Below are 25055 nucleotides of genomic sequence, written 5' to 3' on the forward strand. Positions count from 1 at the left end.
TAGAATTTGTAAGGATTCACGGCGAGTTGATCCGCGCATGGTGATACGGGGGATACATCGCGTCGTCGCTGTTCGGAAAGTTCCCTGGTATTATCGTATGCACGCGTGTGTGCGCACCTTGAAAATGATAAAGAAACGCACATTTCCAGTACTTCGTCTTTAGCTTATCTTCTTTTACTTAGGAATGATCGCTGCAACTCGCGACAGCATATGACACCATTTATTCGACGCGCATTTCCCCCCAGTCCTCGCAATGGAGTGCAGCAACATTTCGCGCTGCCCGATCGCCGCCGTTCGTGCGTACACCCTACAGAGAGTCGGCTATTTCATTCCGATATGAACCGGAAGTGTTCTACACTAACCATACCTAGTCAAATATGGCTTCCTGTCCTGATGTTTACTTTAGTAGCAATGAAGTACGCAAACGAAACGTTATACTGAAACAACACTGCCATTCAGTGAACTTGTTATCTGCGTTTCATCGCAGTAAACTCTAGTGAAGGGGCCGATACGTATACAAGTGGCACTCACGGCCTTTTTCTTTTCGTGCGGCTTTGAATCGCAGAATATTTGAGAGTATTCACCTACCACAATTCACCTACCACTCATTGCTACATGATATAGCAATTGTTACTCTACCTGCACAGTGCACGCAGTCAGTGAAACCAACTTCAGGGAAACCAACTACGCCGAGGCGCAAGCTTGGTTGCCCAACGCGTAAATAAGCTGGCAGAGCTGAGTTTTAAATAGAGGCTGAAATGAAAAACTAATTGAGCTGTATAAGTAAATTACCCGTTAAAAAAAAGGAAAGGAAAAAATTGGAAGGACTCATCTCACGATGACTAGCGACGGTAATGCGATTAGCATTCATGCGATGTAGCGACGCACCTTATTGCTGAAGACACGTTTATTAAGATTATGCAGCGGTAATTCTAAGACTGCCGTGGATTCGGCTATATGCGGCTTTCCCTGCCACCGGTATGGACCCAATTTGCTAAGCCACTCGCTTGCCAAAATCGGCTATGTGCGGGACGGCATGACGACTATACGCAGTGACGCCGATTAATTACGAGGAAGAAATTCTGGCACAACCTTTTCACGATGAATGTCGACATTATTGCGGTTAGCACTGAAGCAATGTAGCGACCCGCCGTATTGCCACCACCGAAACACGTCATGTATGCGGCGTATATGCAGCCGGGTTCCTCTCTCGTGCTTCCCTGTGAATACGCTGCGTCATCTAGCGTCGCCGCCGTAAACTCCGCGCGTGGCGCCTGTGCGAATACATATTCAATACATCGTCTTCAGCCTATATTTATGTCCACTGCAGGATGAACGTCTCTCCCTGCGATCTCCAATTACCCCTGTCTTGCGTTAGCTGATTCCAACTTGCGCCTGCAAATTTCTTAACTTCATCACCCCACCTGGCTTTCTGCCGACCTCGACTGCGCTTCCCTTCTATTGGCACCCATTCTGTCACTCTAATGGTCCGCCGATTATCCATCCTACGCATTACATACTCATTCATATCCAGTGGCAAATACACTTTGGCACATATATACCCAGTGGCTCAAGTTGGCATCAAAGAGATTCTTTAAAGAGCTGCACATACACAAATTCCTAGTGACCCAAGTGTGCGTGAAAGATTTTAACTGAAGAGCGGCACATACCCCCTGACATAGTGGGTATGTGCCGTGACCCAAGTTGGCCTGAAGGTTGGTTTCGACCCAGGTTCCTTCAGCACAGCAGCTCGATGCTGCACACATTAGACCATGGACTACCCAGGGAAACAATTTGGCGGGAAAACAGTTAGAGACCCAGCCCGACAGAAACATAATCCCCTAAAGTTTGTGAAGTTCCCAAAGAACGCAAATCACATTAAAGCTCACTCTAACCACTGGAAGGGACTTCGTTAGTCAGAAAAGACGCAAAAACGAAAAGACAAGTGGCGCCGCTGCCCTGAAATTCCAGCACCGGCTCGTGGTGACGGCGTCATGGATTTCGACGGCATCTGTACGGGTCCAGTTAATTTTTCATTGGTAAAGATGGACTAAATTGTATTTTTAAAAAGTCAGGCTGAACTTAGTAAGTTCCAAGAACTTTTACTGGGCCACAACTACGAAAAAAAATTGATTTCCATGACGTCATGCTGACCTGCCGACGTCGGAAAATTGAATAAACTATAATTTGGCCTTCATTTTCTCTTGTAATGATCATTCTGTGACTGCGAAATTCACAAAATTACAGTTCTGAATTACTTTTGAGTCTAAGCTGCGTTAGAGTTCCTCTTTAGTATCCCTTGAACATCAGAGAAAAAATGCCATTGACGACAGACAACGCTGTTTCTGTGTGACTGGATAGTCCTTGTTAAGTTACTTTTTTTCCCTCTCTCTCGATAATCAGGCGTTGCACGACGTCAGAAATTCCACATGCCGCCCTCACGTCGTGCGTGAAAGCGGACATCACTGGTGTCAAAACGTATCGCAGCTGCCGCAAAAGGCGTCAGGCGACGACAAAGGGTTGCCGCTGTTGCTTCGGGCGAAAGCGCTGACCCCTGCCGGCCTTGAGGGGACACGCAGGGAAAGGGAGTGCATTGCGCAACGGCGCTCCTTTGCGGGAGTTCCGGTGCGCCCTAAGAAGTGGGCCTCTCACGATCAGCAGACACAGCGCGGCCTTGGCTTCGCTAAGAAGTGTGTGTGCGCGCACGCGAGCGCTGTCTGCCCCCTCACGCACCTAACGCACACACACACACACACACACGCCTCCCACGTCGCCGATGGACGGCTGCGGAGATGATGCCCACACGAGACGCGTCCCTTTATTCTGCGATCGCTGCTGACGGCCAATTCCGCACTGAACGGAGCTCGGATGTGGGTCAGAGATCGGAAATCAGCTGTGCGGGTTCGCAGTTACGAACGGCCGCAGGTGCGGCAGCAGCAGACGTTTGCATGCTCCGTGTACACACATACACATACCTCGAGCAACTGTGGAACGGCACCTTCTATCAGGCTGAGAAACGGAAGCAAGACATTTCGTTTTCTTTTCATTTGTCTCTCACTCGTTTTAGACCTTTTTCCTTTTTACCCTGTTCGAAAATTTCATATAATGCAAACCCTTCACGAGCCAGCTGATGCCTTAAACGCAAAAGATGAACAGACAAGGCACATTACTCCAGTTCTTAAAGAGTTTCGTTTGCCGAGAACGTGCCCAGGCTAGGACATAGTGAACTTTGCTTTCGACAAGGAGTCTTGTCTTCGTCGGGGCAATAGCTGTTTTCCTTCACGTAGTTTCTAAAGATACCTCTCGTACAAGGGTGAGGGTCCTAAGTGAGTATAAGAAAGAGTAAGACGAAGGCTAGATAAGGGAGGTGACAAGCGAAAGAAAAAAAGAAATCCTTATTCGTTTTTGCTCCTCCCTCTCCGGGGAGACGACGCGATACAAACAATGGAAAGGAAAGCAGTTCCTACCCCTGACGAAGACCAGTATTCTTGTATAAACTTTTGCTTCGGGCTTCCCGCGATCGGCTAATGTTGATCAATTCAAGTCTCCACGTTCCTTTGACCCCTTTATTTTGTTTGGACAACTATCTTAAGAACTGTGGAGGGTATCGTAGACGTAACCTTAATACACGGTAGGTATTACCTCGGAACAGCCTATGTCGGTTTTATACGTTCGCGAACTATCCAGTATCTAGGTACACGAATTAAATCACTCCTTGTTTAAGATGACGCCGCGGCTTTTTTCCCTTGCCATTTTCTATTGTGAAGAGTCTTCGTGAACCTGCTTTTGATAGTGGCATATTGTGTTACAAGTGTCCCCCGTGCACCTGCCGCTGTGTCAACATCCAGCGTGTTAAGCTTAGCCAGGCTTTGCTCAGAGGAAAGAAAGAAGGACTGGACATGGCCAACTGGGGAAAAAAACAAAAAACAAAAGCAATGAGCGCACCCTGATCGGTATACAGGGTGTCCCAGCTATAACGCAGCACGATTAAAAAAAAAAAGAAAGGAACGGCGTTGCGCGAATCAAACCTAGTGCGTATTGTTTCCAGTACAGTGGAGTAGCCGCCAGTAATTTTTTCGTTACTGAGATTTAATTAGGTAATTGTCATTAATTATCTAACTCGAGAAGTACTGTCCTAATTTTCAAAGTGACAATGTGAAAATTGTAGAGCAACATGAAAAACTCCCGATATAGCTTTCTGTTGCTTAATACAGTAAAATACAATAATAAATACAAAATAAATACAATAAATACAATACAATAAAAGTGTTTTTCCGAGTGTGAAAGAAGCTCGCAAATAGACGCAGAATTGCCGCGCGACTGGCCGCTCGAGGCACTTTGCGTGTATTCGCGGGCTTCTTTCAAGCTCGGAAAAAACACTTTTATGTAGTACGTATTGATCGAGCAACAGAAAGTTGTATCGGGAGTTTTTCATGTTGCTCTACAATCTTCTCATTGACACTTTGATAATTAGAACAGTACTTCTCGAGTGAAATAATTAATTACAATTACCTAATTAAATCTCAGCAACGAAAAAATTACTGGCGGCTACTGAACTGTACTGGAAAGAATACGCACTCGATTTGCTTCGCGTAACGCCGTTCCTCTTTTTTTTAAATCGTGCTGCGTGATAGCTGGAAGACCCTCTCTCTCTCTCTCTCTCTCTCTCTCTCTCTATATATATATATATATATATATATATATATATATATATATATATATATCGTCTAAAACGAAATTAACATTTTCAAAACGACGACCCGTCATGGCAGTGATTCCGAATGGGCGATATCCAATCACGGAGGTTCTGCTGTTTGCAGGCCGTTGAATTGCAAAAAGCGAGGCATCTATAGCTAGACTTGAAGATGATATACATACATTTCTCTCTTGGAGTCTGCTTTCAGTGACAATCGGGGCTGATTTCGCACTGACAGAGTGCTGCTTTATGTAATCAAGCATACGCTGTCCAAAGCAGCCCAAGCTGTCTCATGCCACGCGACGGAAGAGGAACAATTTAACTCCATCGTTCTTATCAGTCACTGACGCGAGTTCAGTGACGACGCGGGCCCTTCCTGTCTTCAAACATCCACCATGACAAATGCATGCCACGAACAGCTGTTGTCGGCGTCAACCAGACATCTGTGCGTTGTGTGCACAATGGGGCTTGTTTTGGAAATAGCATGTCTCGCAAACTGAGGCATTCATATGACAACAAACGCACGTGCGGACCGTCGAAAGGCGAAGGCGGCCTGCCTGGCCTGGCATTGACCTTGAGTGATCAGCGAGACGCTTATATATCAGCGATCGAAGCTTATACATTTCCAGTGCTCACAAATACTTGCCAATCTTGGCTTTTGTTCAAACCCACCGTAGTTTCTCAGTGGCTATGGTGTTGGGCTGCTGAGCACGAGGTCGCGGGATCGAATTCCGGCCACGGCGGCCGCATTTCGATGGGGCCGAAATGCGACAACACCCGTGTACTTAGATTTAGGTGCACGTTAAAGAACCCCAGGTGGTCCAAATTATTCCGGAGTTCCCCACTACGGCGTGTCTCATAATCAGATCGTGCTTTCGGCACGTAAAACCCCATAATTTTTCATTTGACTTTTGTTCAAGTATATGTGTCGAGTACAGAAGAGTGGTATGACGCTCTGACTCTGCGCACTTCCGTACGTTACAGAGGCCGAATTCACAAAGCTTCTTGTTCGCATGCAGTGTTTGTCATTGATCGACCGCATTCGCTAATATGTTATTACGAACGACAGACGCCTGTCCTTACAAAGAGCTTTAGCGTAAGAAACGCCTTGTGAATACCGGCCCAGAACTTCTGGCCTGGCAATTGTCTTCCTATTGCGCGAAGTTAAAAAAAATACTGTGGTCTCCACTGTAATTTTGAATTGCCCGTGCTGGGATTAGAATGCAGCGTAGGAGGGCATTAGGCCGCGGTAAGCGTTGCGGAGTTTGATCAGCGTAGGTTACGTGTAGATTATAGACGCCAGTTTTGCAAGAGGGGAGGAATTCTAGGCTGGCTAGGCTAAAAGTCCTCGTGTGAAGAATCCCGACTGGTGTGGCGAGAACTTCAACAGACGAGTAGAGTAGGGCGGTTCTAAAGTTGCGCCTGACGTACCCTTAACATTGAGGATGCATAACTGTCCAACCTGTCGTATTGAAACGACTTCACATTTGAAGCATATCTTGTAAAAATGCCGACCGCTACCCAGCCCTCCCCCTCCAAAGATCGTAGATTTTCTAGGCACTGTCCGAAGGGTTCTGATGCCAGGCATTATAGTGCGTCAAGAATAGGAGGCATTTTCACTCAAGCACATTTGAATTATTGAAAGTATTGTTCCATGAATTAACAGTACCCTTAGAAAGTGCTTTACCCTGTTAGTGAAGTTTCCTGAAGGCAAGATAACATGGAAAGGAGCATACATACGAATAAATAGTGCTTCTCCGGCATAATTGGAGCGGTAATTGCGAAATGACGTTTGTATACAATAAATTAACGGAACTGTAATACGCCTGAATATGAAAAATCAGGCAGATCCCACGCCCTGTGGGAATGGATGTTATGCGAAGCATTGTGCGGGGAAGCCTACCAAGTTAAAGGAACGATCTTGAGAGCACCAAGAAGTAGGCGGCTCTTTCATGACCTACATGACACACAAGCCATGAAATTCATGACATGAGTCCTCAGGAGTCCCTTTAGCTGCACCTAAGAGACCTCAAGGCGCAAGCCTTAGTCATGCTCATGTGTGACTTCGACCATCAACCTTTAGCCTTTTCCTTCACTTAGTACCTCATCCGAACACATTCCATTGGTTTTTGAGTGTTATTCTTTTTTCGCTGAGTCATTGTAATTTTTGCTGAGCCATGCTCATGACTATGATTTCTACCATCATCATTTAGTGTTTCCTTCATTTAGTGCCCACGTCCGAACCCATTCCAGTTGTTTTTTGAGTGTAATATTTTTTCGCTGAGTCATTGTCATTTTTGCTGAGTCATGCTCATGATTATGATTTATAACTACCATCATCATTTAGTGTTTCCTTCATTTAGTGCCCACGTCCGAACCCATTCCAGTTGTTTTTGAGTGTTAATATTTTTTCGCTGAGTCATTGTCATTTTTGCTGAGTCATGCTCATGATTATGATTTATACCATCATCATTTATTGTTTCCTTCACTTAGTGCCCACGTCCGAACCCATTCCAGTGGTTTTTGAGTGTTATTCTTTGAGTGTTATAGGGCGTGGCGGCGAGATAGACCGGTTTATCGAGTGGTAGGGCGAGCCTTCATTTTAGGCCACCCTTCTACCTCACGGAGAGGCTGGACGACGGGTGATGTTTCGCGGGGACGTGCCCGTATTAATTGGAGGCCTGTTATTTTGGTTTACATGGCCGCTTTTAAATGTAAAAACACCTAACCGGAATTTTACGACTATTACCTTCAACATTATCCTATGAAATTGTGCCATAATGTTTGTAACTAATAAGTTAATTTATGTTATTAGCTTATATAGTGAATGCATTGCTTTGATTTGCTTTCTTTTTTTTGTAAATGATGTCTGCCTGGGCCGATCATTTATCTGTAGTGACATCATTCGAGTAAATTTTGCAGGTTTTGTTTAAAAAGTGTTCGAAGTAACACAATAAAAGTCGCAGTTTCGCCCGAAAGGCGAAGCATCGATTGCGATAGCAAATTAGTAGACAGCTATACGAAATAAGGGTAGTAGTTTTATCGGCCGTATAATGTTTTAAATGTTCGCTTACTAACTAAATAAACAAGCACGGTGTCACGCGCGCACAGGTAAACATGAACACATCTCGCTCGATGACCGCGGGAGCTCGTCAAAACGCTGGAGTGAGAAAGCGTGCCTGCGGCAGCGAGCAAATTGACCTTCACGCTGGCTCTCGCTTCAACGCGAACCAAACGTCGAAAGCGCAGCGCATACGAAGCTACCGGCACTCGGCGAATGCACTTTGGCCCATCGCAGATCGCTTTGAAGATCAAGCTCCCACGGGCGCACACTTCGGCCGCGTCGCAGATCTCTTTCAAGATAGCTCCATGAGCAGCAGAGCAGCAGCAGCCGCGTAGGCAGGACGCCCCCTCCCCCCTTCCGTCTCCGTCGCCTCCTTCCCGTGCCTCACGCGTGAACGAAGACCGTGCGCTTCCGGCCGCCTTCCTCTCTCGTGTGCGCGAGATTAAGCTGTGGTTGCCGGCTCACCCTCGCACGTTTTCATTCACACACACAACGCACGGCGCGCGGCGACGATTTTATCGCCGTTGGACTTCATACGGAACATCACGACGACGGCGACAGCGACGGCAAAAATGCGCTTGGAGTGTCCATATAATTGCTATCGCAATAAAACGACCAACATATACATACGCACACACACACGCATGCGCGCGCACACACACACTCAACACACGCGGACACACAGGCGCACACACACACGCACGCACGCACGCATGCAAGCGCGAACACTCGCAGGCAGACACGCACGCACGCACTCTGTACAGGCTGCATTTATGAATTAGGTGCTTTTTTATGCAAACCTGAATTTGCGCCCATAGCTGGAAAAGAGATGATCTCAAAAATAGTTTACTTAGCCTTCCGAACTACCAGGAATGGAGGCTGTCTGAACAAAAAGTGAGTCCAGGTTTTTTTTTTTTTTTTTTTTTTTTTTTTTGCTTCGACGCGAAGTAACAGACAATGAGGCTAGAGAAAACATAGGGGAAGGTAATTGTTAGTGGACGACGCGACAAATTGTGGGGACTGAACCCACATCTCCCGCATTACGCGTGCGGTACTTTATTGGGGCAATTTCGCATGCGTATGTCGGAATGCAGTTTGCCCTAGTATGAGGCGTGCAAAGTGTGCGCCTAATGACAGTCTAGCACCCTGCTTGGAGGAGTGTTCGCGCACTAGGGCTGCAGTGGCCGAATTCACAAAGCTAGTCGTTTGTGAGTGATCTCTGCCACTGGCTGGCCAATTGTGTGTCCAGCACTGACTGACTAGTCTGACTAATACTATTTCCAGCATTAGGATTGACTGGAAAATGGTCATACATATATTTCTAGCGTAAGAACCTCTTTGTGAATACGGGCCAGGTTTTGTACCTTTTTTATTGTTTTTCCTTTTATTTTATTTTTCGGCCTACTTCTTTACCACACCAACGGGCACTGTTGTATACGGTTGATTGATGAGTGCGCAGGTCACTTCTAATGCGGTACACTGCCGCTGTTGCCCAGAGGGCAGGGGCGAAAGCATTGTGCAGGTGCGGAGTGTGGACCTACGCGTGGCAGAGAACGCCCAGCAGCACCGCACCGAGGACTATGAGCTGACCAAGGGGAACGATCCGGTGCTGGTGGTGCGCCGGGGGGATCCCTTCAGGGTGGCCCTCGAGTTGAGCCGACACTACAATGCGGACAGGGACACCCTGGCCTTCGTCTTCACCGTCAGGGGTGAGATCGCAAAGTCCCGCTCACTCCCCGGACAGAATTCGCTAAGCTTTTTGTTCGTAAGAACAGTTTATCATTGGCTGGCCGCTTTTGCTATTATGCTAGCTTTTACTATTGGTCGGCACCTGTTATTACGATCTTTAGCGTGCAAATTACTCTGTGAAAATATCCGCTCGTCTTTCCCTGACCCCAAGACTCGAAAGGGCACTCATGGAAACTGTTGTGCAACTTAGCTGCATCAACATTCCAGTTTCTCACCTTTACTGCAGCATCCTCTTCCTCGTCCGTCCCGTGCGTGTGTCCACAGAGCGTGTTACAACTTTTCAGAGCTATGACTATAGTAATGACTAAATTTGACATAATTGCTGTCTCGCATAGCGTAGAAGTGTTTGCTTTATCGTTGCAAACGGAGGAATGAAGTTATCGGGCTGAAAGCTTGCACGAAGAGCTGAATCACAATACGCACTGATAAAGATCATCAGAAGCGCCTTGTACGACACAAAGAACGGAAATAATGGCGAGGAATATTGTGACCGGCATCGGCTAAAGGCTGAGCCAGACGTACGAGTTGGAACGCGTCCGCACGCGCTGCACCTCGTCTAGGCGCGTTCGGCGTCAGGCACGGATTGCGATCCCGTGTTGACGCGTGGCGGCAGCGAGACCTATCGAGTCGGCTTTTCGAACTCATACAAGATAGCGGCCCTATACGCCGTTTCACACTCAACGTGCAACGTTGTGTAAGCTACGGAAGAAGTTCGCTCACCAAAAAATATATCGCTCAGCGCGTTCCGTCATTGCTTCACTGCGCGTTGCGTCTATGCCACCGGCGTATGTTACCGCTAGAGGCGCGAGCATGCGCATAGCTGTCCGAGAGACGGAGCAGCCTTGTGGTGTGATGTAGTGGCTCAGAAGATAGTACAACAGACGTGGCACGGAACGGTTGTGGTATGTATGATGTGGTTGAGGCTGATCGTGCTGAGGTCGCTGCAAGGAAGTGTCGGCGAAGGCAGCGTGAAAGCTGAAATTGGAATCAACCCCCCCCCCCCCCCCCCCCGCTTCCTTATTTTACTGAAGTGCCATCTATGTGTGGCCATCCTCGTGAAGATCTCATTATCACAACGATCGCTGTCATGAGTGGCGGTCGGCCAAGCCCCGGCATGTTAGGCAACGCTGTTATGCAAGACAAGTTTTGTAAATGTGTGCCCTATAGGGAACTTCGCTCGTATTCTCAAAACTTCTTGCGTAACAGTATTTCCATATAAGTCGAGGTTCGTTGCCTGTCACCGACAGCGTTCGTTGCCTGACAGCGATCGACGTGAGGAACGTTGCTGCGATTGGTTAATCACGGAGGGCATTTGCGTTAGAGGAGTTTTACGAATACGCCCTTGATACAGAATCTTTGCTCAAAATAGGTACAACATATATGGAAAATATTTGCATCCCAGTAAGCAACAACAAGCAACAAGAGAACTTAAGCTGCTGACGCCGAATTTAATGCGTGTTTCTTAAAAGTCTGAATGCATTTGTAAGGATTTTCTTATCTCGTTTTTTTTCCTTGGCCATCTTACGCATGAAATAAACAACTGTGTACGCATTGCGCATTTCGGCTGTAATATAACAAAGACAAGGGGAGAATTTTCAGCTTTTCAACACAGCACCACAAAATGTTTGAACAGTGACATCCGCATGCAAGGCACCCGGCTGCCATTCGCATGCGGTAAGAAATAAGAAGCCTCGTTTTAGAAAGTGGCACGAAAGCCATTGCATTCTTCGCTTTCACCAGCCTCAATCCCGTGATCGTCTCTTTCGAAGCCGTGGAGTAAGTTGTTGACTGTACTGATGAAATGCGCGCTTCGCGAAAGACCGTGATGTCTTAGGCGCCAAGCAACACGCAATAAGACGGACAACGGCGCTTGTCGGCCCTCTTCCTATTACTGTTCCACTAGGTACCTAAGACATCACGATGAACCTATATCAACCAGCCCAAGTTTTAGTTAAGCTTCGCGAAACGTCTTTTGTGTGCGTTTGTACATGCACAGGTGAAGAGGCCCCGTCCTACACCAAAAACACCGTGGCTGTGGTGCCCGTCGGCTACCGGTCGTCCACCGAATACTTGGGAGGTGTCTCTTCCTGGACGGCTCTCGTCCAGAGTTCTCGCGACAACGTCATCGACGTCGAGGTAGAAACACCCATTATCCGATCATGCACTCTCTTAACTTCAGAGTTATCACGTAGTGTGTGTCAGGTGTTCGAGTGTGGCTGGAACAACCCTATACGAACTTATGATTTGTAGAACTCTGAAAGGCAAAAAAAGAAGGAAGAAGAATAACGTGTGCTCAACGAAGAGGACAGGGTTGTTCGAAGTGGGCGAGCTGATCTGCCGACAGTGTGTCGCGAGAGGCCTTATAACACACGCAAATAATAAATAAGACAGGACGTAGCGCCTACTATACGTCCTGTCTAAGAACGTAGCAGGGACACTAAACTAAGGGACACTAAAAATAAACGATATTTGGATGTGTTAGTGAAAGGAGGCGTGATAAGCCAGAAAAGACGGGTGGCGACGCCGCCTTGAGGTTCCCGCAACTGCTCGCCGTGACGTCATGACATTTGACGGCGTCTGCTCTGGCCTTGTTAAATTTTATCGGTGAATATTGACTACATTGTTATTCTTAAAAAGCTAAAGACTGAACTTAGGAAGTAGGAACTTTCAAGAACTTTGAATAAGCCACAGCACTCCAAATGCGAAAAAAAAAACCCCCTTTGGAATCTATGACGTCACACTGACGTACCACCCCAGGGTTTTTGGCATGAAATTCGAAAAATGGAACTTTGACTTCTATTTTCTCCTCTAATAAACGACCATGGCCGCAAAATCAATGAAAAGAGAGTTCTTTAAAAAGTACTTTATTAATTTAAGCTGAGCTTGGGTGTTCGTTTTCAGTGTTCTGTTAAGGCGGTAATAAGGGGACAAATATACCGGGTGTTTCTGCGAAGAGTTGCAGTAATTTTTAAAAATCATCTGTGACAGATGGCGCAATTATAATCTGTGAGTTAGATTGCTCAAATAGGCGGACATTATCTGGGCGAGAAATTGAAATGCATAATTGAATAATAAAAAAAATCACCTATTATGTTGTTACCTAGCTACATTGCACTACATATTGCAATTTATAAATTGTAGCTTGGGAGTTCGCAAGGTAGATCCAATCGGAACGAATTCTCAGGATGCCACCAGTTTCGAGTTATTAATTCCTGAACTTTGCGAAGAAATACATTGGCGGTCCAGTTACTTTTCTGCTTCAATGCATAAAACGGCGTTTTGTTGAAGAAATCACCAGCCCTTCCCCTGTCGAGAAAATGGGGGTAAGAGAAGCTTGTGGTGTGTGTATCTGACCTATGTCAGGTTAACGTTCGGAAACCGTCGCTACGGGATTCTCTGATCATCGCTGACAGCGGGCCTCAGCTTCGGAAATCCTCGCCTCGGGATCGTCGGCTCTTCGCTGACGGCGAGCCTCGGCTACGGAAGCCCTCACGCTAGAATCGGCACGTCAATGACGAGCCCTTTTCCGAGCGAGTTCACGGCGGCATTCATCAAACGCAGCTTGCTCCTTTGCAGAACGCACCACGCGTGGCCTTCCCATCTGTTCGCCGAAGGTGATCTGAGGCGAGGGAAGCCCGGAGGAGCGCGCGCCAACCCGCTTTCCTTCCATGTCCCTCCTCGCGGCACACCAAACGAACCTGATTGGTCGCCTGCGTGTCACGTGATCCGCGTCACGTGATCCGTGATCACGCGTGTAGCATATCTAATGCGGGTGCGCGCCGCACGTGATTTCTTTCTTTTTTCCCCTCTATTTCTTGCTTCCTCTCTCTTTCTTTTCTTTCTTGAACCTGGTATGTGCCATTGAGCTTGGACCCGTTCTGCACTATCGCCAGGCCCACTTTTCAGCGTGACACCACCACCACCACCGCCGCCGAAACTTGTGAGCCTATAAAGCTTCGCTTAAAAAGTAAGGGCAAGGGCAGTGTACTTTTACAGCAAGTTTGATCGTGCATATCTCTAAAATGATGTCATCCACAGGATTCTTTTCAAGGTGAAGGTGAATTTTCAAAAGAATTTTTGTTTATTAGTAGATTAGGCACTTCGATCTCGTGTGCAAGTAATGTCCGCCTCTTCGAGTATAGACAAGCTCAATGACTAGAATTGCGCTATCTGCCACAGATGATTTTTAAAAATTAGCGAAAGTCTTCGCAGAAACACCCGGCATGTGGATCTGAGAACAAAAAGGAACGCTGTTGCGCGAACTCACAAAATCACACAGGCGCTTTAATGCGCCATGGCGAGAAGTTTGATTTCGTTGTGCTGGAGAGAACGACGAACGCGCGTTTTGCGCCTGTATCGTCATTTCACGCTGCGAAACGCTTCGAGTATCGACGTTATAAAAAAAAAAAAGTGTTTAGTCAGGATGAACACGGACAGGAAAAGGTCGCGTACAAAGTTGAAAACGTGCGTACTGCCCTCTGCTGTGTCTCGTCTTTCTTGCATTTGTGATGTACACTACTACTACACTATTTGTACCCTAATCAAGAATAAGGCTATATACTATAGCAAAGAGACAGCGCGGGAGAGATGGAAACAAATGTTTCAAGACAGAACGCGCCGTTGTCGATGTCTTCCAGCCAGCCGCAAGATGTAAAAGTAAGAATTCGATAATTCGCAGCCGCTTTTCTAAATGAGGTTCTCGCTCGGAGTCATTTATAGTTTTAACAGCGGAGCTGTTTATGCCGGGCGTAATCTGTCAGTCGTAAACAGAAAATGTGGGCCGATCCTGGCGGCAGTGCAGAAAGGGTCCAAGCGCAATGGCACATACCCCTGTGAACTAGCGAAGCTGAGCCTGGCTAAGTCTAGCTAAGCATGGTTGGGACTACTCAAGCTTAGTCAGTGATCGATAGCCAATCGATAGCTAATCAATAGCTAATCGATAATCTACAAATAATTAATAAATTCTGGAAAATGCTGGGGATGACTTGATAGTGCTTAGCCTAGCCCAAGTACGTGGCGAATACCTTGCGATAGCCAATGGATAGCCAATCAATAGCTAATCGATAATCTACAAATATTCAATAAATTCCGGGAAATGCTGGGGTTGACTTGGTAGTGCTTAGCTTAGCCCAAATACATGGCCAATACCTTGCAATAGCTAATCGATAATCAATCAATAATAAATAAATTCCGGAAAAGGCTGGGGATGACTTTGTAGTGCTTAGCCTAGCCCAAAAGCCAGGACTAGCTAGGTGCCCATCAGCTCGGCTGTCTCTTTAGCATTGCGCCTCCAATGCAAGCTACGCTAATTTTGTTCTCGTTTGTCTTGCTGTTGTGACAAATTATCGATATGATAAATGAACAGAAGATCAGTACAGCCAACGCGGTGACTACACGTATATTGCACGTTTGCAGATCACACCTCCTGCCAATGTCATAGTCGGAGATTGGATCATGGACATTGATACTAAGAACCGTTCCGAGAACGACAACACTGGATTCCGATACACACACAGGGACCCAGTCTACATCCTCTTCAATCCTTGGAACAGGGGTAAGCGCCGAGTGCTTGAAAACGCAAAACTATGTTAGCTCAGTGTTTAAAGCAGCTAAACTCATTTAGTCTCCTGGCCATATGGGCTTCGCTTATGCGTTATTCTGTCGTGCAATTAACGCGTGAGAATCTTGCACTGTTTTCTGCAGCCGACACGGTGTACATGGACAATACCAAGATGCGGTATGAGTGCGTTCTAATGGAGAGTGGCCTCATCTGGCGAGGAAGCCACAGCAGACTTAGGCCTACCGTGTGGAGCTACGGCCAGGTATGGAACCAATAATAATAATAATAATAATAATAATAATAATAATAATAATAATAATAATAATAATAATAATAATAATAATAATAATAATAATAATAATAATAATAATAATAATAATAATAATATAAAAAACTGTTCATTTTTACTAGCACAATATATTGTTAAAAACCCGAGCAACGCCCACTTCTATTTAGGCCCAGTGAATGCCTTTAATTGCTGTTAAAGCAGCTGTCATAAAAGCAAATTCAATTTCTAGAAGACTCGATGATTGGTGCGGGACCTTACTAAAAAAGGGTATCGCCGGAAAAAAATGAGCAATCAAGGCTTCCTCGTGATTACTTCTGTACCAAAATGGGTTCAGAGGGCAAACCGCTGAAAATCCAGCCCTCCAACTTTTCATTTAACTGAAAACCAAAAACGAGAAATGGATTGTTTGATAAACGTGTCGTTGACTTGTTCCTAAACCACGCTGAGCCGCTGCGAACAAGTTTTCATTTGGACATGCATTGTGTCATAAGACTACGCCTAGTGCTAACACATTCAAATCAGTTGTTTCGTAAACGGCGTTGCTGCGCCATGCAACTTGTGCGAGCGCGTGGTATACCTTTAATAGTAGGGCTTTATGTCGTGTTTCTTTGAGAGATCTTTTCACTGAACGCTGAAGTCACGATACAAAATAACAAAGTAATGCTTAACGACGCCAATTTCACCTTGTTAAAAAAATAATTTGTGGTGTTTATGGTTCCGATAATGCGCAGTAGTTTATGAGGGGCGCCGTAGTGAAGAGCTGTGAATTAATTTGGACCACGTGAAGTTTTAAACGTGCATTCAAATCCAAGTACACGAACGCTTTTGCATTTAGTGCCTGTCGATAAGGTGGCGGGCACCGAAACCGCGCCCTCCTGCTCGGCATGCAGCACAGCGCCTTAGCCACTGAGGGTAGTTTCACTTCTTCGGGGGAGTAATGTAACAGTCGCAAAGAAATAATGTTGCGTGTACTGAGTTCGATTAAATGGCCCAAGAAGTTTACAAACACGGTATCAAATTCTGGCTCTCTTCGCTCCTCCTCGGTTGCTCAGTTCGAGAAGAACGTGCTCGAATGCTGCGTCTACCTGCTGCGACACGTGGGACGGCTGGCGTCTCCAGCGTGCGCGGATCCTGTCAAAGTTGCCAGGCACGTCTCTGCGGTGGTAAGAGCCGACCTGCAGGCTGAGAATAACCTGTTTCCCATTTTTGCAGCAGAAAAGTACGTTACACAAAGATTTGATCGCCGTGCGCGCAGCGGCACCACAAATTACCCGACTTTCGCGCACGCATCATTCCAGGTCAATGCTCCGAACGATGAAGGTGTCGTCGTGGGCAACTGGACAGAGAAATTTTCCAGCGGCACACCGCCAACAGGGTGGACAGGGAGTGCCTCAATATTGCAGCAGTTTTACAAACACAAAAAGCCTGTGAAGTACGGCCAGTGTTGGGTCTTCGCAGGCGTAGCAACCACTGGTGAGAGCTATTATTCCTCTATCCTCCTTGGTCTAAAGTCGCAGGGCGCAATTGATGCTTTCTAGCAAATATTTTGCAAAGCTTCGCTCTAACCGAGCGTTAAAACCTTATAAGCAGTTGATGTCTGCCCACAGTTTTTACTTCTAAGAAAGCGAATCTAGGTGATTTATGTCTTTCTTAGATTTATGAAAGCCAAGAGCGAGATGGGACAGCTTATCTCAGCTATGAATTGCTCACAACACACACACACACACACACACACACACACACACACACACACACACACACACACACACACGCACACGCACGCGCACGCGCACGCGCACGCGCACACGCACACGCACACGCACACGCACACAGACACACAGACACACAGACACACAGACACACACACGCACACACGCACACGCGCACGCACGCACGCACACACAGACCACGCACGCACACGCACACGCACACGCACGCACACGAACACGCAGACGCACGCACACGAACACGCACACACACACGCACACGCACACGCACCGGAAATGCCGTAAGCACGGCCTACAGAGCCGCCACTGTGACACCGGGACGGTGAAGCGGTGAAGTGCACCACACTGCAAGTACTGTGTCCTGAGATGCCAGTGTTTGCGCCGCAGTGCTTCGGGCCCTGGGCATACCGTCTCGGCCAGTGACCAACTACTACTCGGCCCACGACACGCACAGCAGTTTGACCGTGGACCAGTTCTACAACGACAATGGGGAGGCCATTGAGAAGCTGAACAAGGACTCGATCTGGTACGCAATTTGGCCGAGGATGGTCCTTATATATGTGCACAGCGCACGTCCGATTATGAATAACTGTATCCAAGGGTAGCATTGCTTACCCATTTAAGTCACGTTTATAGTGGAGCGGGCCGAGCAAAGGTATGCGAATTTTCAGGAACTTCCATGTGTGGAACGAGGCGTGGATGACGCGGCCTGACCTGGAGCCCGGAGACTACTCTGGCTGGCAGGCCATCGATGCCACACCGCAGGAAGCCTCGGATGGTGAGTCGCGCGCGCTGCGTTGGTTCACATCTAGGTAGCGACTCTGAGGTCGTGTAAAATGATGCATGGATAATGTACAACATTTACGCAGAGAGATTCGGACAGGACGAAGGACAAGTCAGTTTACTTTAGGGCTTTTAAGCTGGAATATAACATAATACAGCTAAATTTATAGGGAAAATGAGAGCGGTTATCATGGAGAAATGCCATCGTAGCTGCAAAGGAACCCACTTTCTGCGCGAGCATTTCCCACCTGGAAATAAGGCTGCGACATTAAACAGCAGGGCCCACATGTGACGCTCAATTTATCGGTTCCTCCTGCGTGGGCCTCGTCTTATGCAGGCGTCTACCGCTGTGGACCAGCTAGCGTCAAGGCTATCAAGCGGGCCGAGATTCTGAAGCCCTACGATGGTACATTCATCTTCGCGGAGGTGAACGCAGACCAGATCTACTGGCGTTACCAGGGCCCCATGCAGCCACTCAAGCTCATTCGCAAGGCCACGGACAAGTAAGAAGCCATAATTCAGTAGAAATGGTCATACAAGGCCGCACACGATGTCATGTGTTGGAGCCGGGAGGACAGGTTCACTTCCACGGCCTTTGGGTAATGGCGGCAAAGGGCTCACCCCGGAAGAAACTGCCCGCCCTCAAACCTTAATCGGGTTAGTGACATGATGCGGTGGATACAACGGCAGAACATTTAATTCAATATGAATGAAGAAGGACTTAAAGGGACCCTATAGAGATAGAAATATGATTCCTGCATTAGTAAATTATCCTTATATTGGTATAATACCAAAAGCACTACTCTTACCGCGAGAAGAGGCTTAATCAGCCAAAAAAAAATGCAAAAACGAAAGACTGATGGCGACGTTGCCTTGAGGTTCCCGCATCAGCTCGCCGTGACGTCACGGATTTTGACGGCGTCCGCTAGGGCCTAGTGAATTGTTTATCGGTAAACATTACGTTTTATACTGGGGCCAAATATTGAACAGAGGAAGTTTCGGGAACATTTACTGAGCCCGATACAGCCCAATGAAAAAAAAAAAATACTTTACGTGACGCCGCAATAACGTACCGGCGCGGGGGTTTCTGGCGTAAAATATAAAGAATAAGAACTTTGACTTTCATTTTCTCTTCTAATATTCAACCTATTATCTCGAAATTGACACAAATTGTGTTTTCAAGAAATGGTTAGTCAGTCTGAACGGATTTATGCTTTCTCTTTAGTGTCCCTTTAGGAATGGAAGTTTGTAACATCTGCCAGTTGACCAACGGCCGTATGCTGTCGGACACCGGTTAGTAAGAGCGAACAACTGGGATCAAGCGCCTGAATGCGGCAGCGCTCAGACGGTCTCGCGCCGGTTCTACAAGCGAGTAGCGCGATTGGGCGCACTTTCAGCACAATATACCGTACGTCGCTGGTTCCCCCTCGGGAGCAGTCAATATTTTAATTTGAACTGGTTTCATTGCGATGGGGTCCCACGACAGAAAGGCGGAGCAAATCGGCGCATGTTCCCACTCCGGCCAACTTGCCTGGCGCCGTCCGGCGGTGCTTTATGGCGAATCGTGTTGCTCAGTGTTCTTCGAATCTCTACTGTATTTATTGAGGCGTTACAGGAATAGCATTGAATATGTACCCAAAAAATGTGCTAAGCGTGCACATGTGTGTGAACAGAGCGTAGCAATGACAAGAATGTCGAGATAAAAAAACAAGCAAAATATTTTTAAACGATTAAATAAAGCAGATTCTTAAATCCATGGCTCTATCCGACAGACATGCTCACATCAGCAGTGTTGTACACGTTTAAAACAGGAACGAAAGCTCGTTACTCGTTCCTTCATAATCTTGGAACGAGTTCCCGTTACAAGTTCCTTTAATGCGAAAGGAACGCGTTCCAGTTACACTTCGAACATTGGAACGTGGTGTTACATTAACGTTACATTTGATTTTTTTAGATTAAAATATAGTGTCGGTTATTCCTGAGCCGAAATAAAGTTAGCAATTTAAAACTCACATCGAACTACGTATATTACACGAATTTGAACATCGCCGGCGGCAGATTATCTGGAGATAAAGAATCCAAAGAAACGCTCCTAGACGAATTTTTTGTTTTCAGGCAGCACCGGACATACACCAGACATGTCTAACTGCAACAAGTGCAACACATATGGCACTTTCGACTTCGGTCTTTAAATGCGCAGTCAGGATACTGCGCTTCAGATCTGCAAATAGAAAGTTACTCACATGCACCAATATCCTCCTGAGACCCGAACACAACACTTCACGGTGTCAACTTCACGGTGTCAACTTCACGGTGGTTTTTATTGTCTACTGTTATGTCATGAACTTAAAAAACAATTTTTAAAATTTGAATTCGACAGATAGTTGCCAAAAGCTTCCTCTCCACGGACGTGGAAAAAATGACTATCTCCATCATCTCCTCATGTTAGCTGTGGTAAAAACTGCATTTCATTGTTTAAACGCTGAGACGAAGATGGAACTACGTGTAATACATTGTCATGTTGCTGCCGCGTCCGGTATTTTCACGCAATCTCGGTGACTTCAAAACATGCCTCGAGGTTGCTTACAGCAGTCTGGGACGACACAGAGGTCTAAACCAATTTGTTGTCAAATTTCTCGAAAGCGGATGACAAGAATATGAGTAAACCACTACTTTACAGTTACACATGCACCATACTTCATACACAGAGCGAATATTTTGCGTAATCACTTCCGAGTGCAAAGTACTGTACAAGGGGTCTTAGGAGGATATAATTAAATTTCTTGCACAAGAAACTGCATCGAAAGGAACAATACACAGGCGTTTAAAGAATGCTGATTGTATATTGCAGTATGAGTGGGAAACCAAATGTCCAGGATACATATTCGCAATTTAGTAAAGACCCTTGCTTGAACTCAGCAAGAATTACATCTTGATTTTGGTGTCAGACAGGCAGGCACGGAGGAAAGAAACTATACAAGGGAGCGTCACGTGACAATCTTGAAGCCTAGTCATAAAAAAAAAAAAAAATATAGCGGAGAACTCACGAAAGAAAAGGCACCATAGTCACGTGACAGGATAGCGGTATAGCTCTGTGCGCCTCACGCGGTCGCCCATCCGCCGTGCATGATGTGCTGCGTACGTGCGTGCGTCTGTTCAATGCCGTGGAACGTTTACAGAAGAAACGCCGTTCCCTCTGCCGTTCCTTCGTAAATCTAACGAGTTACCGTTGCAGTTCCACCCACCCTTAATGGAACGGTGGCGTTCCTCCGTTTCTCCCAAAAGGAACTAATTCCAGGAGTGCCGTTCCTTTGAACGCCGTTCCGTACAACACTGCCTATCAGTCTTAATTTTAATCAATTTTGTTAATTTCGCCTCTAACAGGGCTCTCCTCCAGTCCGGATTTTTTGGTCATATCAGGCGTTTTGAGCAGTATACGCCAGAATATTTCTGCACCTTGCTTTTTCTATAGGATTAATCAGTGGTACGGTTTCTTTCTTTCTTTTAGGATTGGACAGTGTATCAGCACGAAAGCCGTTGGTAAATTTGAACGCGAAGACATCACAGATTCCTACAAGCACCCCGAACGTGAGCTGGCTGACCTTTCTTCCTTTCCGCTCATTCAGTAGGAGATGCAATATTTTGCTTAAACATGTCACGAGGTGTCATACGTTTGCCACGGACACAGTACCGAGTGATAAACTCGACATGCCAAATTTAACGCAGCGTTTCTCATCTCCTATAGTTCATACCACGGTGTAAAAAAGGAAGGTGATCCGACGGCGGCGCGAGGCGCGGCCACTTAGTGTGACTCTACGCACGCCGCTGCCGCAAGGGGCAGCACCTGTTCTGGGGGCCACTTTTTAGCTCGCTTTGCTGGCGCTTTTATGGGCACGAGCGGCAGAATTGCTTTATTTCGATGAATATATGTCGTTCGCCTGCTTAAAACGACTCTACTTGGTTGGAGGAAAGTCCCTTTATATTTCTGCCGACATTCCGATTGACTTCGACGTGGCGAGCAGCGGTAAGCGCAGCGCGCCGTCTGCTCGAGCAGACGACGCGTCTCTCTCGTGTTCGAAATGACGGTGTTTTCACTGTAAGTGGCATGAAACCTTCTACCTGCTCAGGATTTGGCGTCTAAATAACGAAAAATTGCATATCTTTGGGTATAGGTGTTTAATTGCTGACGGAGGTCGTAAATTATCCACTGTTGTGCCGCTTCTCCAAGGCCTCCTGAACACGTGCTGCCCCTAGCGGCGGCGCTCACTTCCAGTCACACGAAGTGGCCGCTCTCTCGCCCCAGCGCGGGCGCGCCGTCGAAACACCTATCTTCTTACACCGTGGTTCATACAATTGAAAATGCATACCCCTGAGTAAATACCACTGAAAATGGTATGCATTTTCAATGGCGTATGGCGTGCTCTCAGCACTACCCCGCGGACTATTAGCTGATGGAGAAAGCGAGCTTTTGTGCATAACTCAGGAGTCTGGCGGTTAGCATGCCGATAAGAGCAGGGGAGACGCCAGAACAGAATGCAATAAAGGTGTCATTTCTTTGCCCTTTCATACGCGAACGTGCTGAATTCGAAACCCTTTATGCCCCGCGCAAGAGTTATGACGTAAATAGACGTTTCGTTTACTAAATTGAAGCTTTATTAGTGAACCCTCCCAGGCGTTCATGACCGTGGCTGCTGCTGTCTTGCCGAATATGCGCGTGGCTCAAGTCACGTAGCGTGCGCGCGCGAGACTGCGTTCACGCGAGCGCACGCGTGCACGCGCCAGTTTCCATTAGACCATGGACGCGAGAATAAAGCTGGAAAAATATTAGTCAACCTTACCGCCGTCTTTTGCGTCCTACTTATCTCAGTATACATATGTCCTCCCCCTATTCTTCCCTCTACGAACACCACTGCGTCGATGTCTCAATGTGCATTCACACGAGCTGCTGCTTGCATTTCGGCTTTGATTGTGAACAGTGTGGTACATAAACATGAACGTTGCATCACAATAATGTTGCTACTGGTACAGTGCATAAACATGAATAATGCATGACATTACACGTTGCATAGAGGACAATATAGATAATTACATGCATCGTATTTAATTTTATAGCATTTAAGTAACGGGCTCCACAAAAGCTTCGTTTCACAGATATTCCGACTTGTGCGTTGAATCTGCATAATTACTATTTAAATTACAGCAAGTGTGAGTGCTGGTCGAAACGCTGTAGGATGACAATTATTTATAGCAATGTATACTGGCCGCTAGTTAACAAAGAAAATACGTATATTATCCATCGCCGATGGTAACCTGAAAAAAAATTATGAATGATGTTTGAACTTTCTTTGATACAGAGTTTAAGCGGCAGTTTGGTTAACAATATGCGCATCTACGTTGCGTAGGTCACGACGCGCTTCGGTAAGAGGAGGGATAGCTTTTCTTTAACTTGAGGCGGCACTACAACGGCAAGTCAGATTAGTTTGTGCGTAGCTTCTCGAATTCGCTACTTCTCCAGACCCACGTGTCGAACAAGTGACTAGCCACGTCCACACTTGTTTACATACAAGAAAGTATATTTGCATAAAGAGGACAACTGTTTCCTGACGTTTTACGTGAACGAGTCGTGCTCATAGCCAAAGGTGTGTCTTCGTAAATGGATGAGTTTATCAAAACCATGCACAAATTCTGCTTCGCGTGTCACTGAAACTATGAGACAAGCAGTGGGGTTCCTGTAGCATACCCAGAGTCCCGTAGTTTTACGGAGTAGCGACGACATTGACACCGTAGTGGGCCTAAGCGACTATGGTGTGCTGCCACTTGTAAGGAAGCTGCTACTTGGATCCGAGGCTAAGATGATCGCGTTTTGTTGGTGTCGCATGCAAAAACAGCCACGTTTGCCATTTATGTGCACATTAAACAATACCAATGAACATGGAAAGTGCTGTAGAAGGACTTGCTGTAGGTCGGAACACGCCAGCGTACTTCCTCGGCCTAACGTAGTGTCTTTCTCTGGCGCGCGCAGACACACAAGAGGAACGCAACGCGATGCTGAAGGCCCTGCGCAAGTGCAACCACGCCTACTCCCGCTACTATCTGAACGATGAACTGGAAGACGTCACGTTCGACTTCGAGCTTCTGGATGACATCGTTATCGGCTCCCAATTCACGGTACGCTGTACGCAACAGCAGCCCATTGTGGAAATACTTATTCGGGCCAGCTTCGTGATTTGTGGGACGTAACAGAAAACTTGGGCGAGGGAAGCGAAGCTTAGTACAGTTCTTTTTCATGCGAACGCAAGCAGCATAGCTCATTGTCCTTCTTGATTTTGTTGTTTTAGTCACTAACTGTCCCGAAAGTTTTCAAGTAAAAAGCTTTATATCGTGTGATTAGAAGTAAAAAGAAAAGAGCAGTGCGACAGCCTGTTAGTAGCATGCTTTCCCGCAGACATTTTGTGAGGTGAAGCCTACCTGTTCTCTCACTTGTTGACGGCACATAGCATATTAAACGTCTTTCGACGCACATCGGACACTTCAGCTCATTAGACAGGTGAAGAGGGTCGGCAAAAGGCACGTGTTTGTTGCTAGTCCCGGTCTAAACTTCTTCATTGGCAGACCTCCACGGTGTACTCAGATGCAGGCGGGAAAACACAAAAACGGTTGTTATCCTCGCTGAAACAAAACACAAATGAAACAAAGGCAGGAAAACTGCAGGGCGCGAGCCGGTGGTGGTCGTATCCGAACGTCAATGTCGCCGCAGCTTGTCGCCGCATGGGAGGTCACGACGCGTATCTGCACATAAACGTCACGATTTGTCACAATTCGCCGATCTGAGAAGTGACCACACAGAGAAAAGATTCACACTACATTTTCGCTAATCATACGAATTCCAGCCTAGCATTCATCTTGTGCGCGCATTTCGGCCTGTCCGGTCAGTTTCGGTGCTGGTGAAGAAATGATTATAATGATAACAACTCACAAGCCGAACTTCACGGCTTGACTGGAGTAGAGTACCGTGACTGAGTGAGTGAGTACCGTGAGTGGAGTACCGTGACTGGAGTAGAGAGGTCGCACCGGAGGGAGAAAAAAAAACTTATTTGAAACAAAATTGTCTGTCGTCGTCATCAGCAAGGTACTGCTGATGACGATCAGCAAGGTACTGGTGGTGGGGAAGGCTGGTGGTACCCTGG

General features: G+C 46.7%; 1 protein-coding gene across 2 annotated transcripts in view; it reads left to right on the forward strand.

Moving 5' to 3' along the window:
- Nucleotides 1-25055, forward strand: part of LOC119436143 (annulin) — a 76119-nt gene that overhangs the window by 39658 nt on the left and 11406 nt on the right. For both annotated transcript variants that reach the window (XM_037702905.2, XM_049655689.1), the window contains exons 3-13: nucleotides 9257-9469; nucleotides 11506-11645; nucleotides 14925-15063; nucleotides 15213-15331; nucleotides 16411-16521; nucleotides 16657-16831; nucleotides 17473-17611; nucleotides 17757-17863; nucleotides 18206-18371; nucleotides 21377-21456; nucleotides 23891-24036. In XM_037702905.2, coding sequence (XP_037558833.2) covers nucleotides 9257-9469; nucleotides 11506-11645; nucleotides 14925-15063; nucleotides 15213-15331; nucleotides 16411-16521; nucleotides 16657-16831; nucleotides 17473-17611; nucleotides 17757-17863; nucleotides 18206-18371; nucleotides 21377-21456; nucleotides 23891-24036 — 1535 coding nt within the window. The remainder of the gene's footprint in view (nucleotides 1-9256; nucleotides 9470-11505; nucleotides 11646-14924; nucleotides 15064-15212; nucleotides 15332-16410; nucleotides 16522-16656; nucleotides 16832-17472; nucleotides 17612-17756; nucleotides 17864-18205; nucleotides 18372-21376; nucleotides 21457-23890; nucleotides 24037-25055) is intronic.

This window comes from Dermacentor silvarum, chromosome 1 (assembly GCF_013339745.2).
Source record: "Dermacentor silvarum isolate Dsil-2018 chromosome 1, BIME_Dsil_1.4, whole genome shotgun sequence".
Taxonomy (NCBI): domain Eukaryota; kingdom Metazoa; phylum Arthropoda; class Arachnida; order Ixodida; family Ixodidae; genus Dermacentor; species Dermacentor silvarum.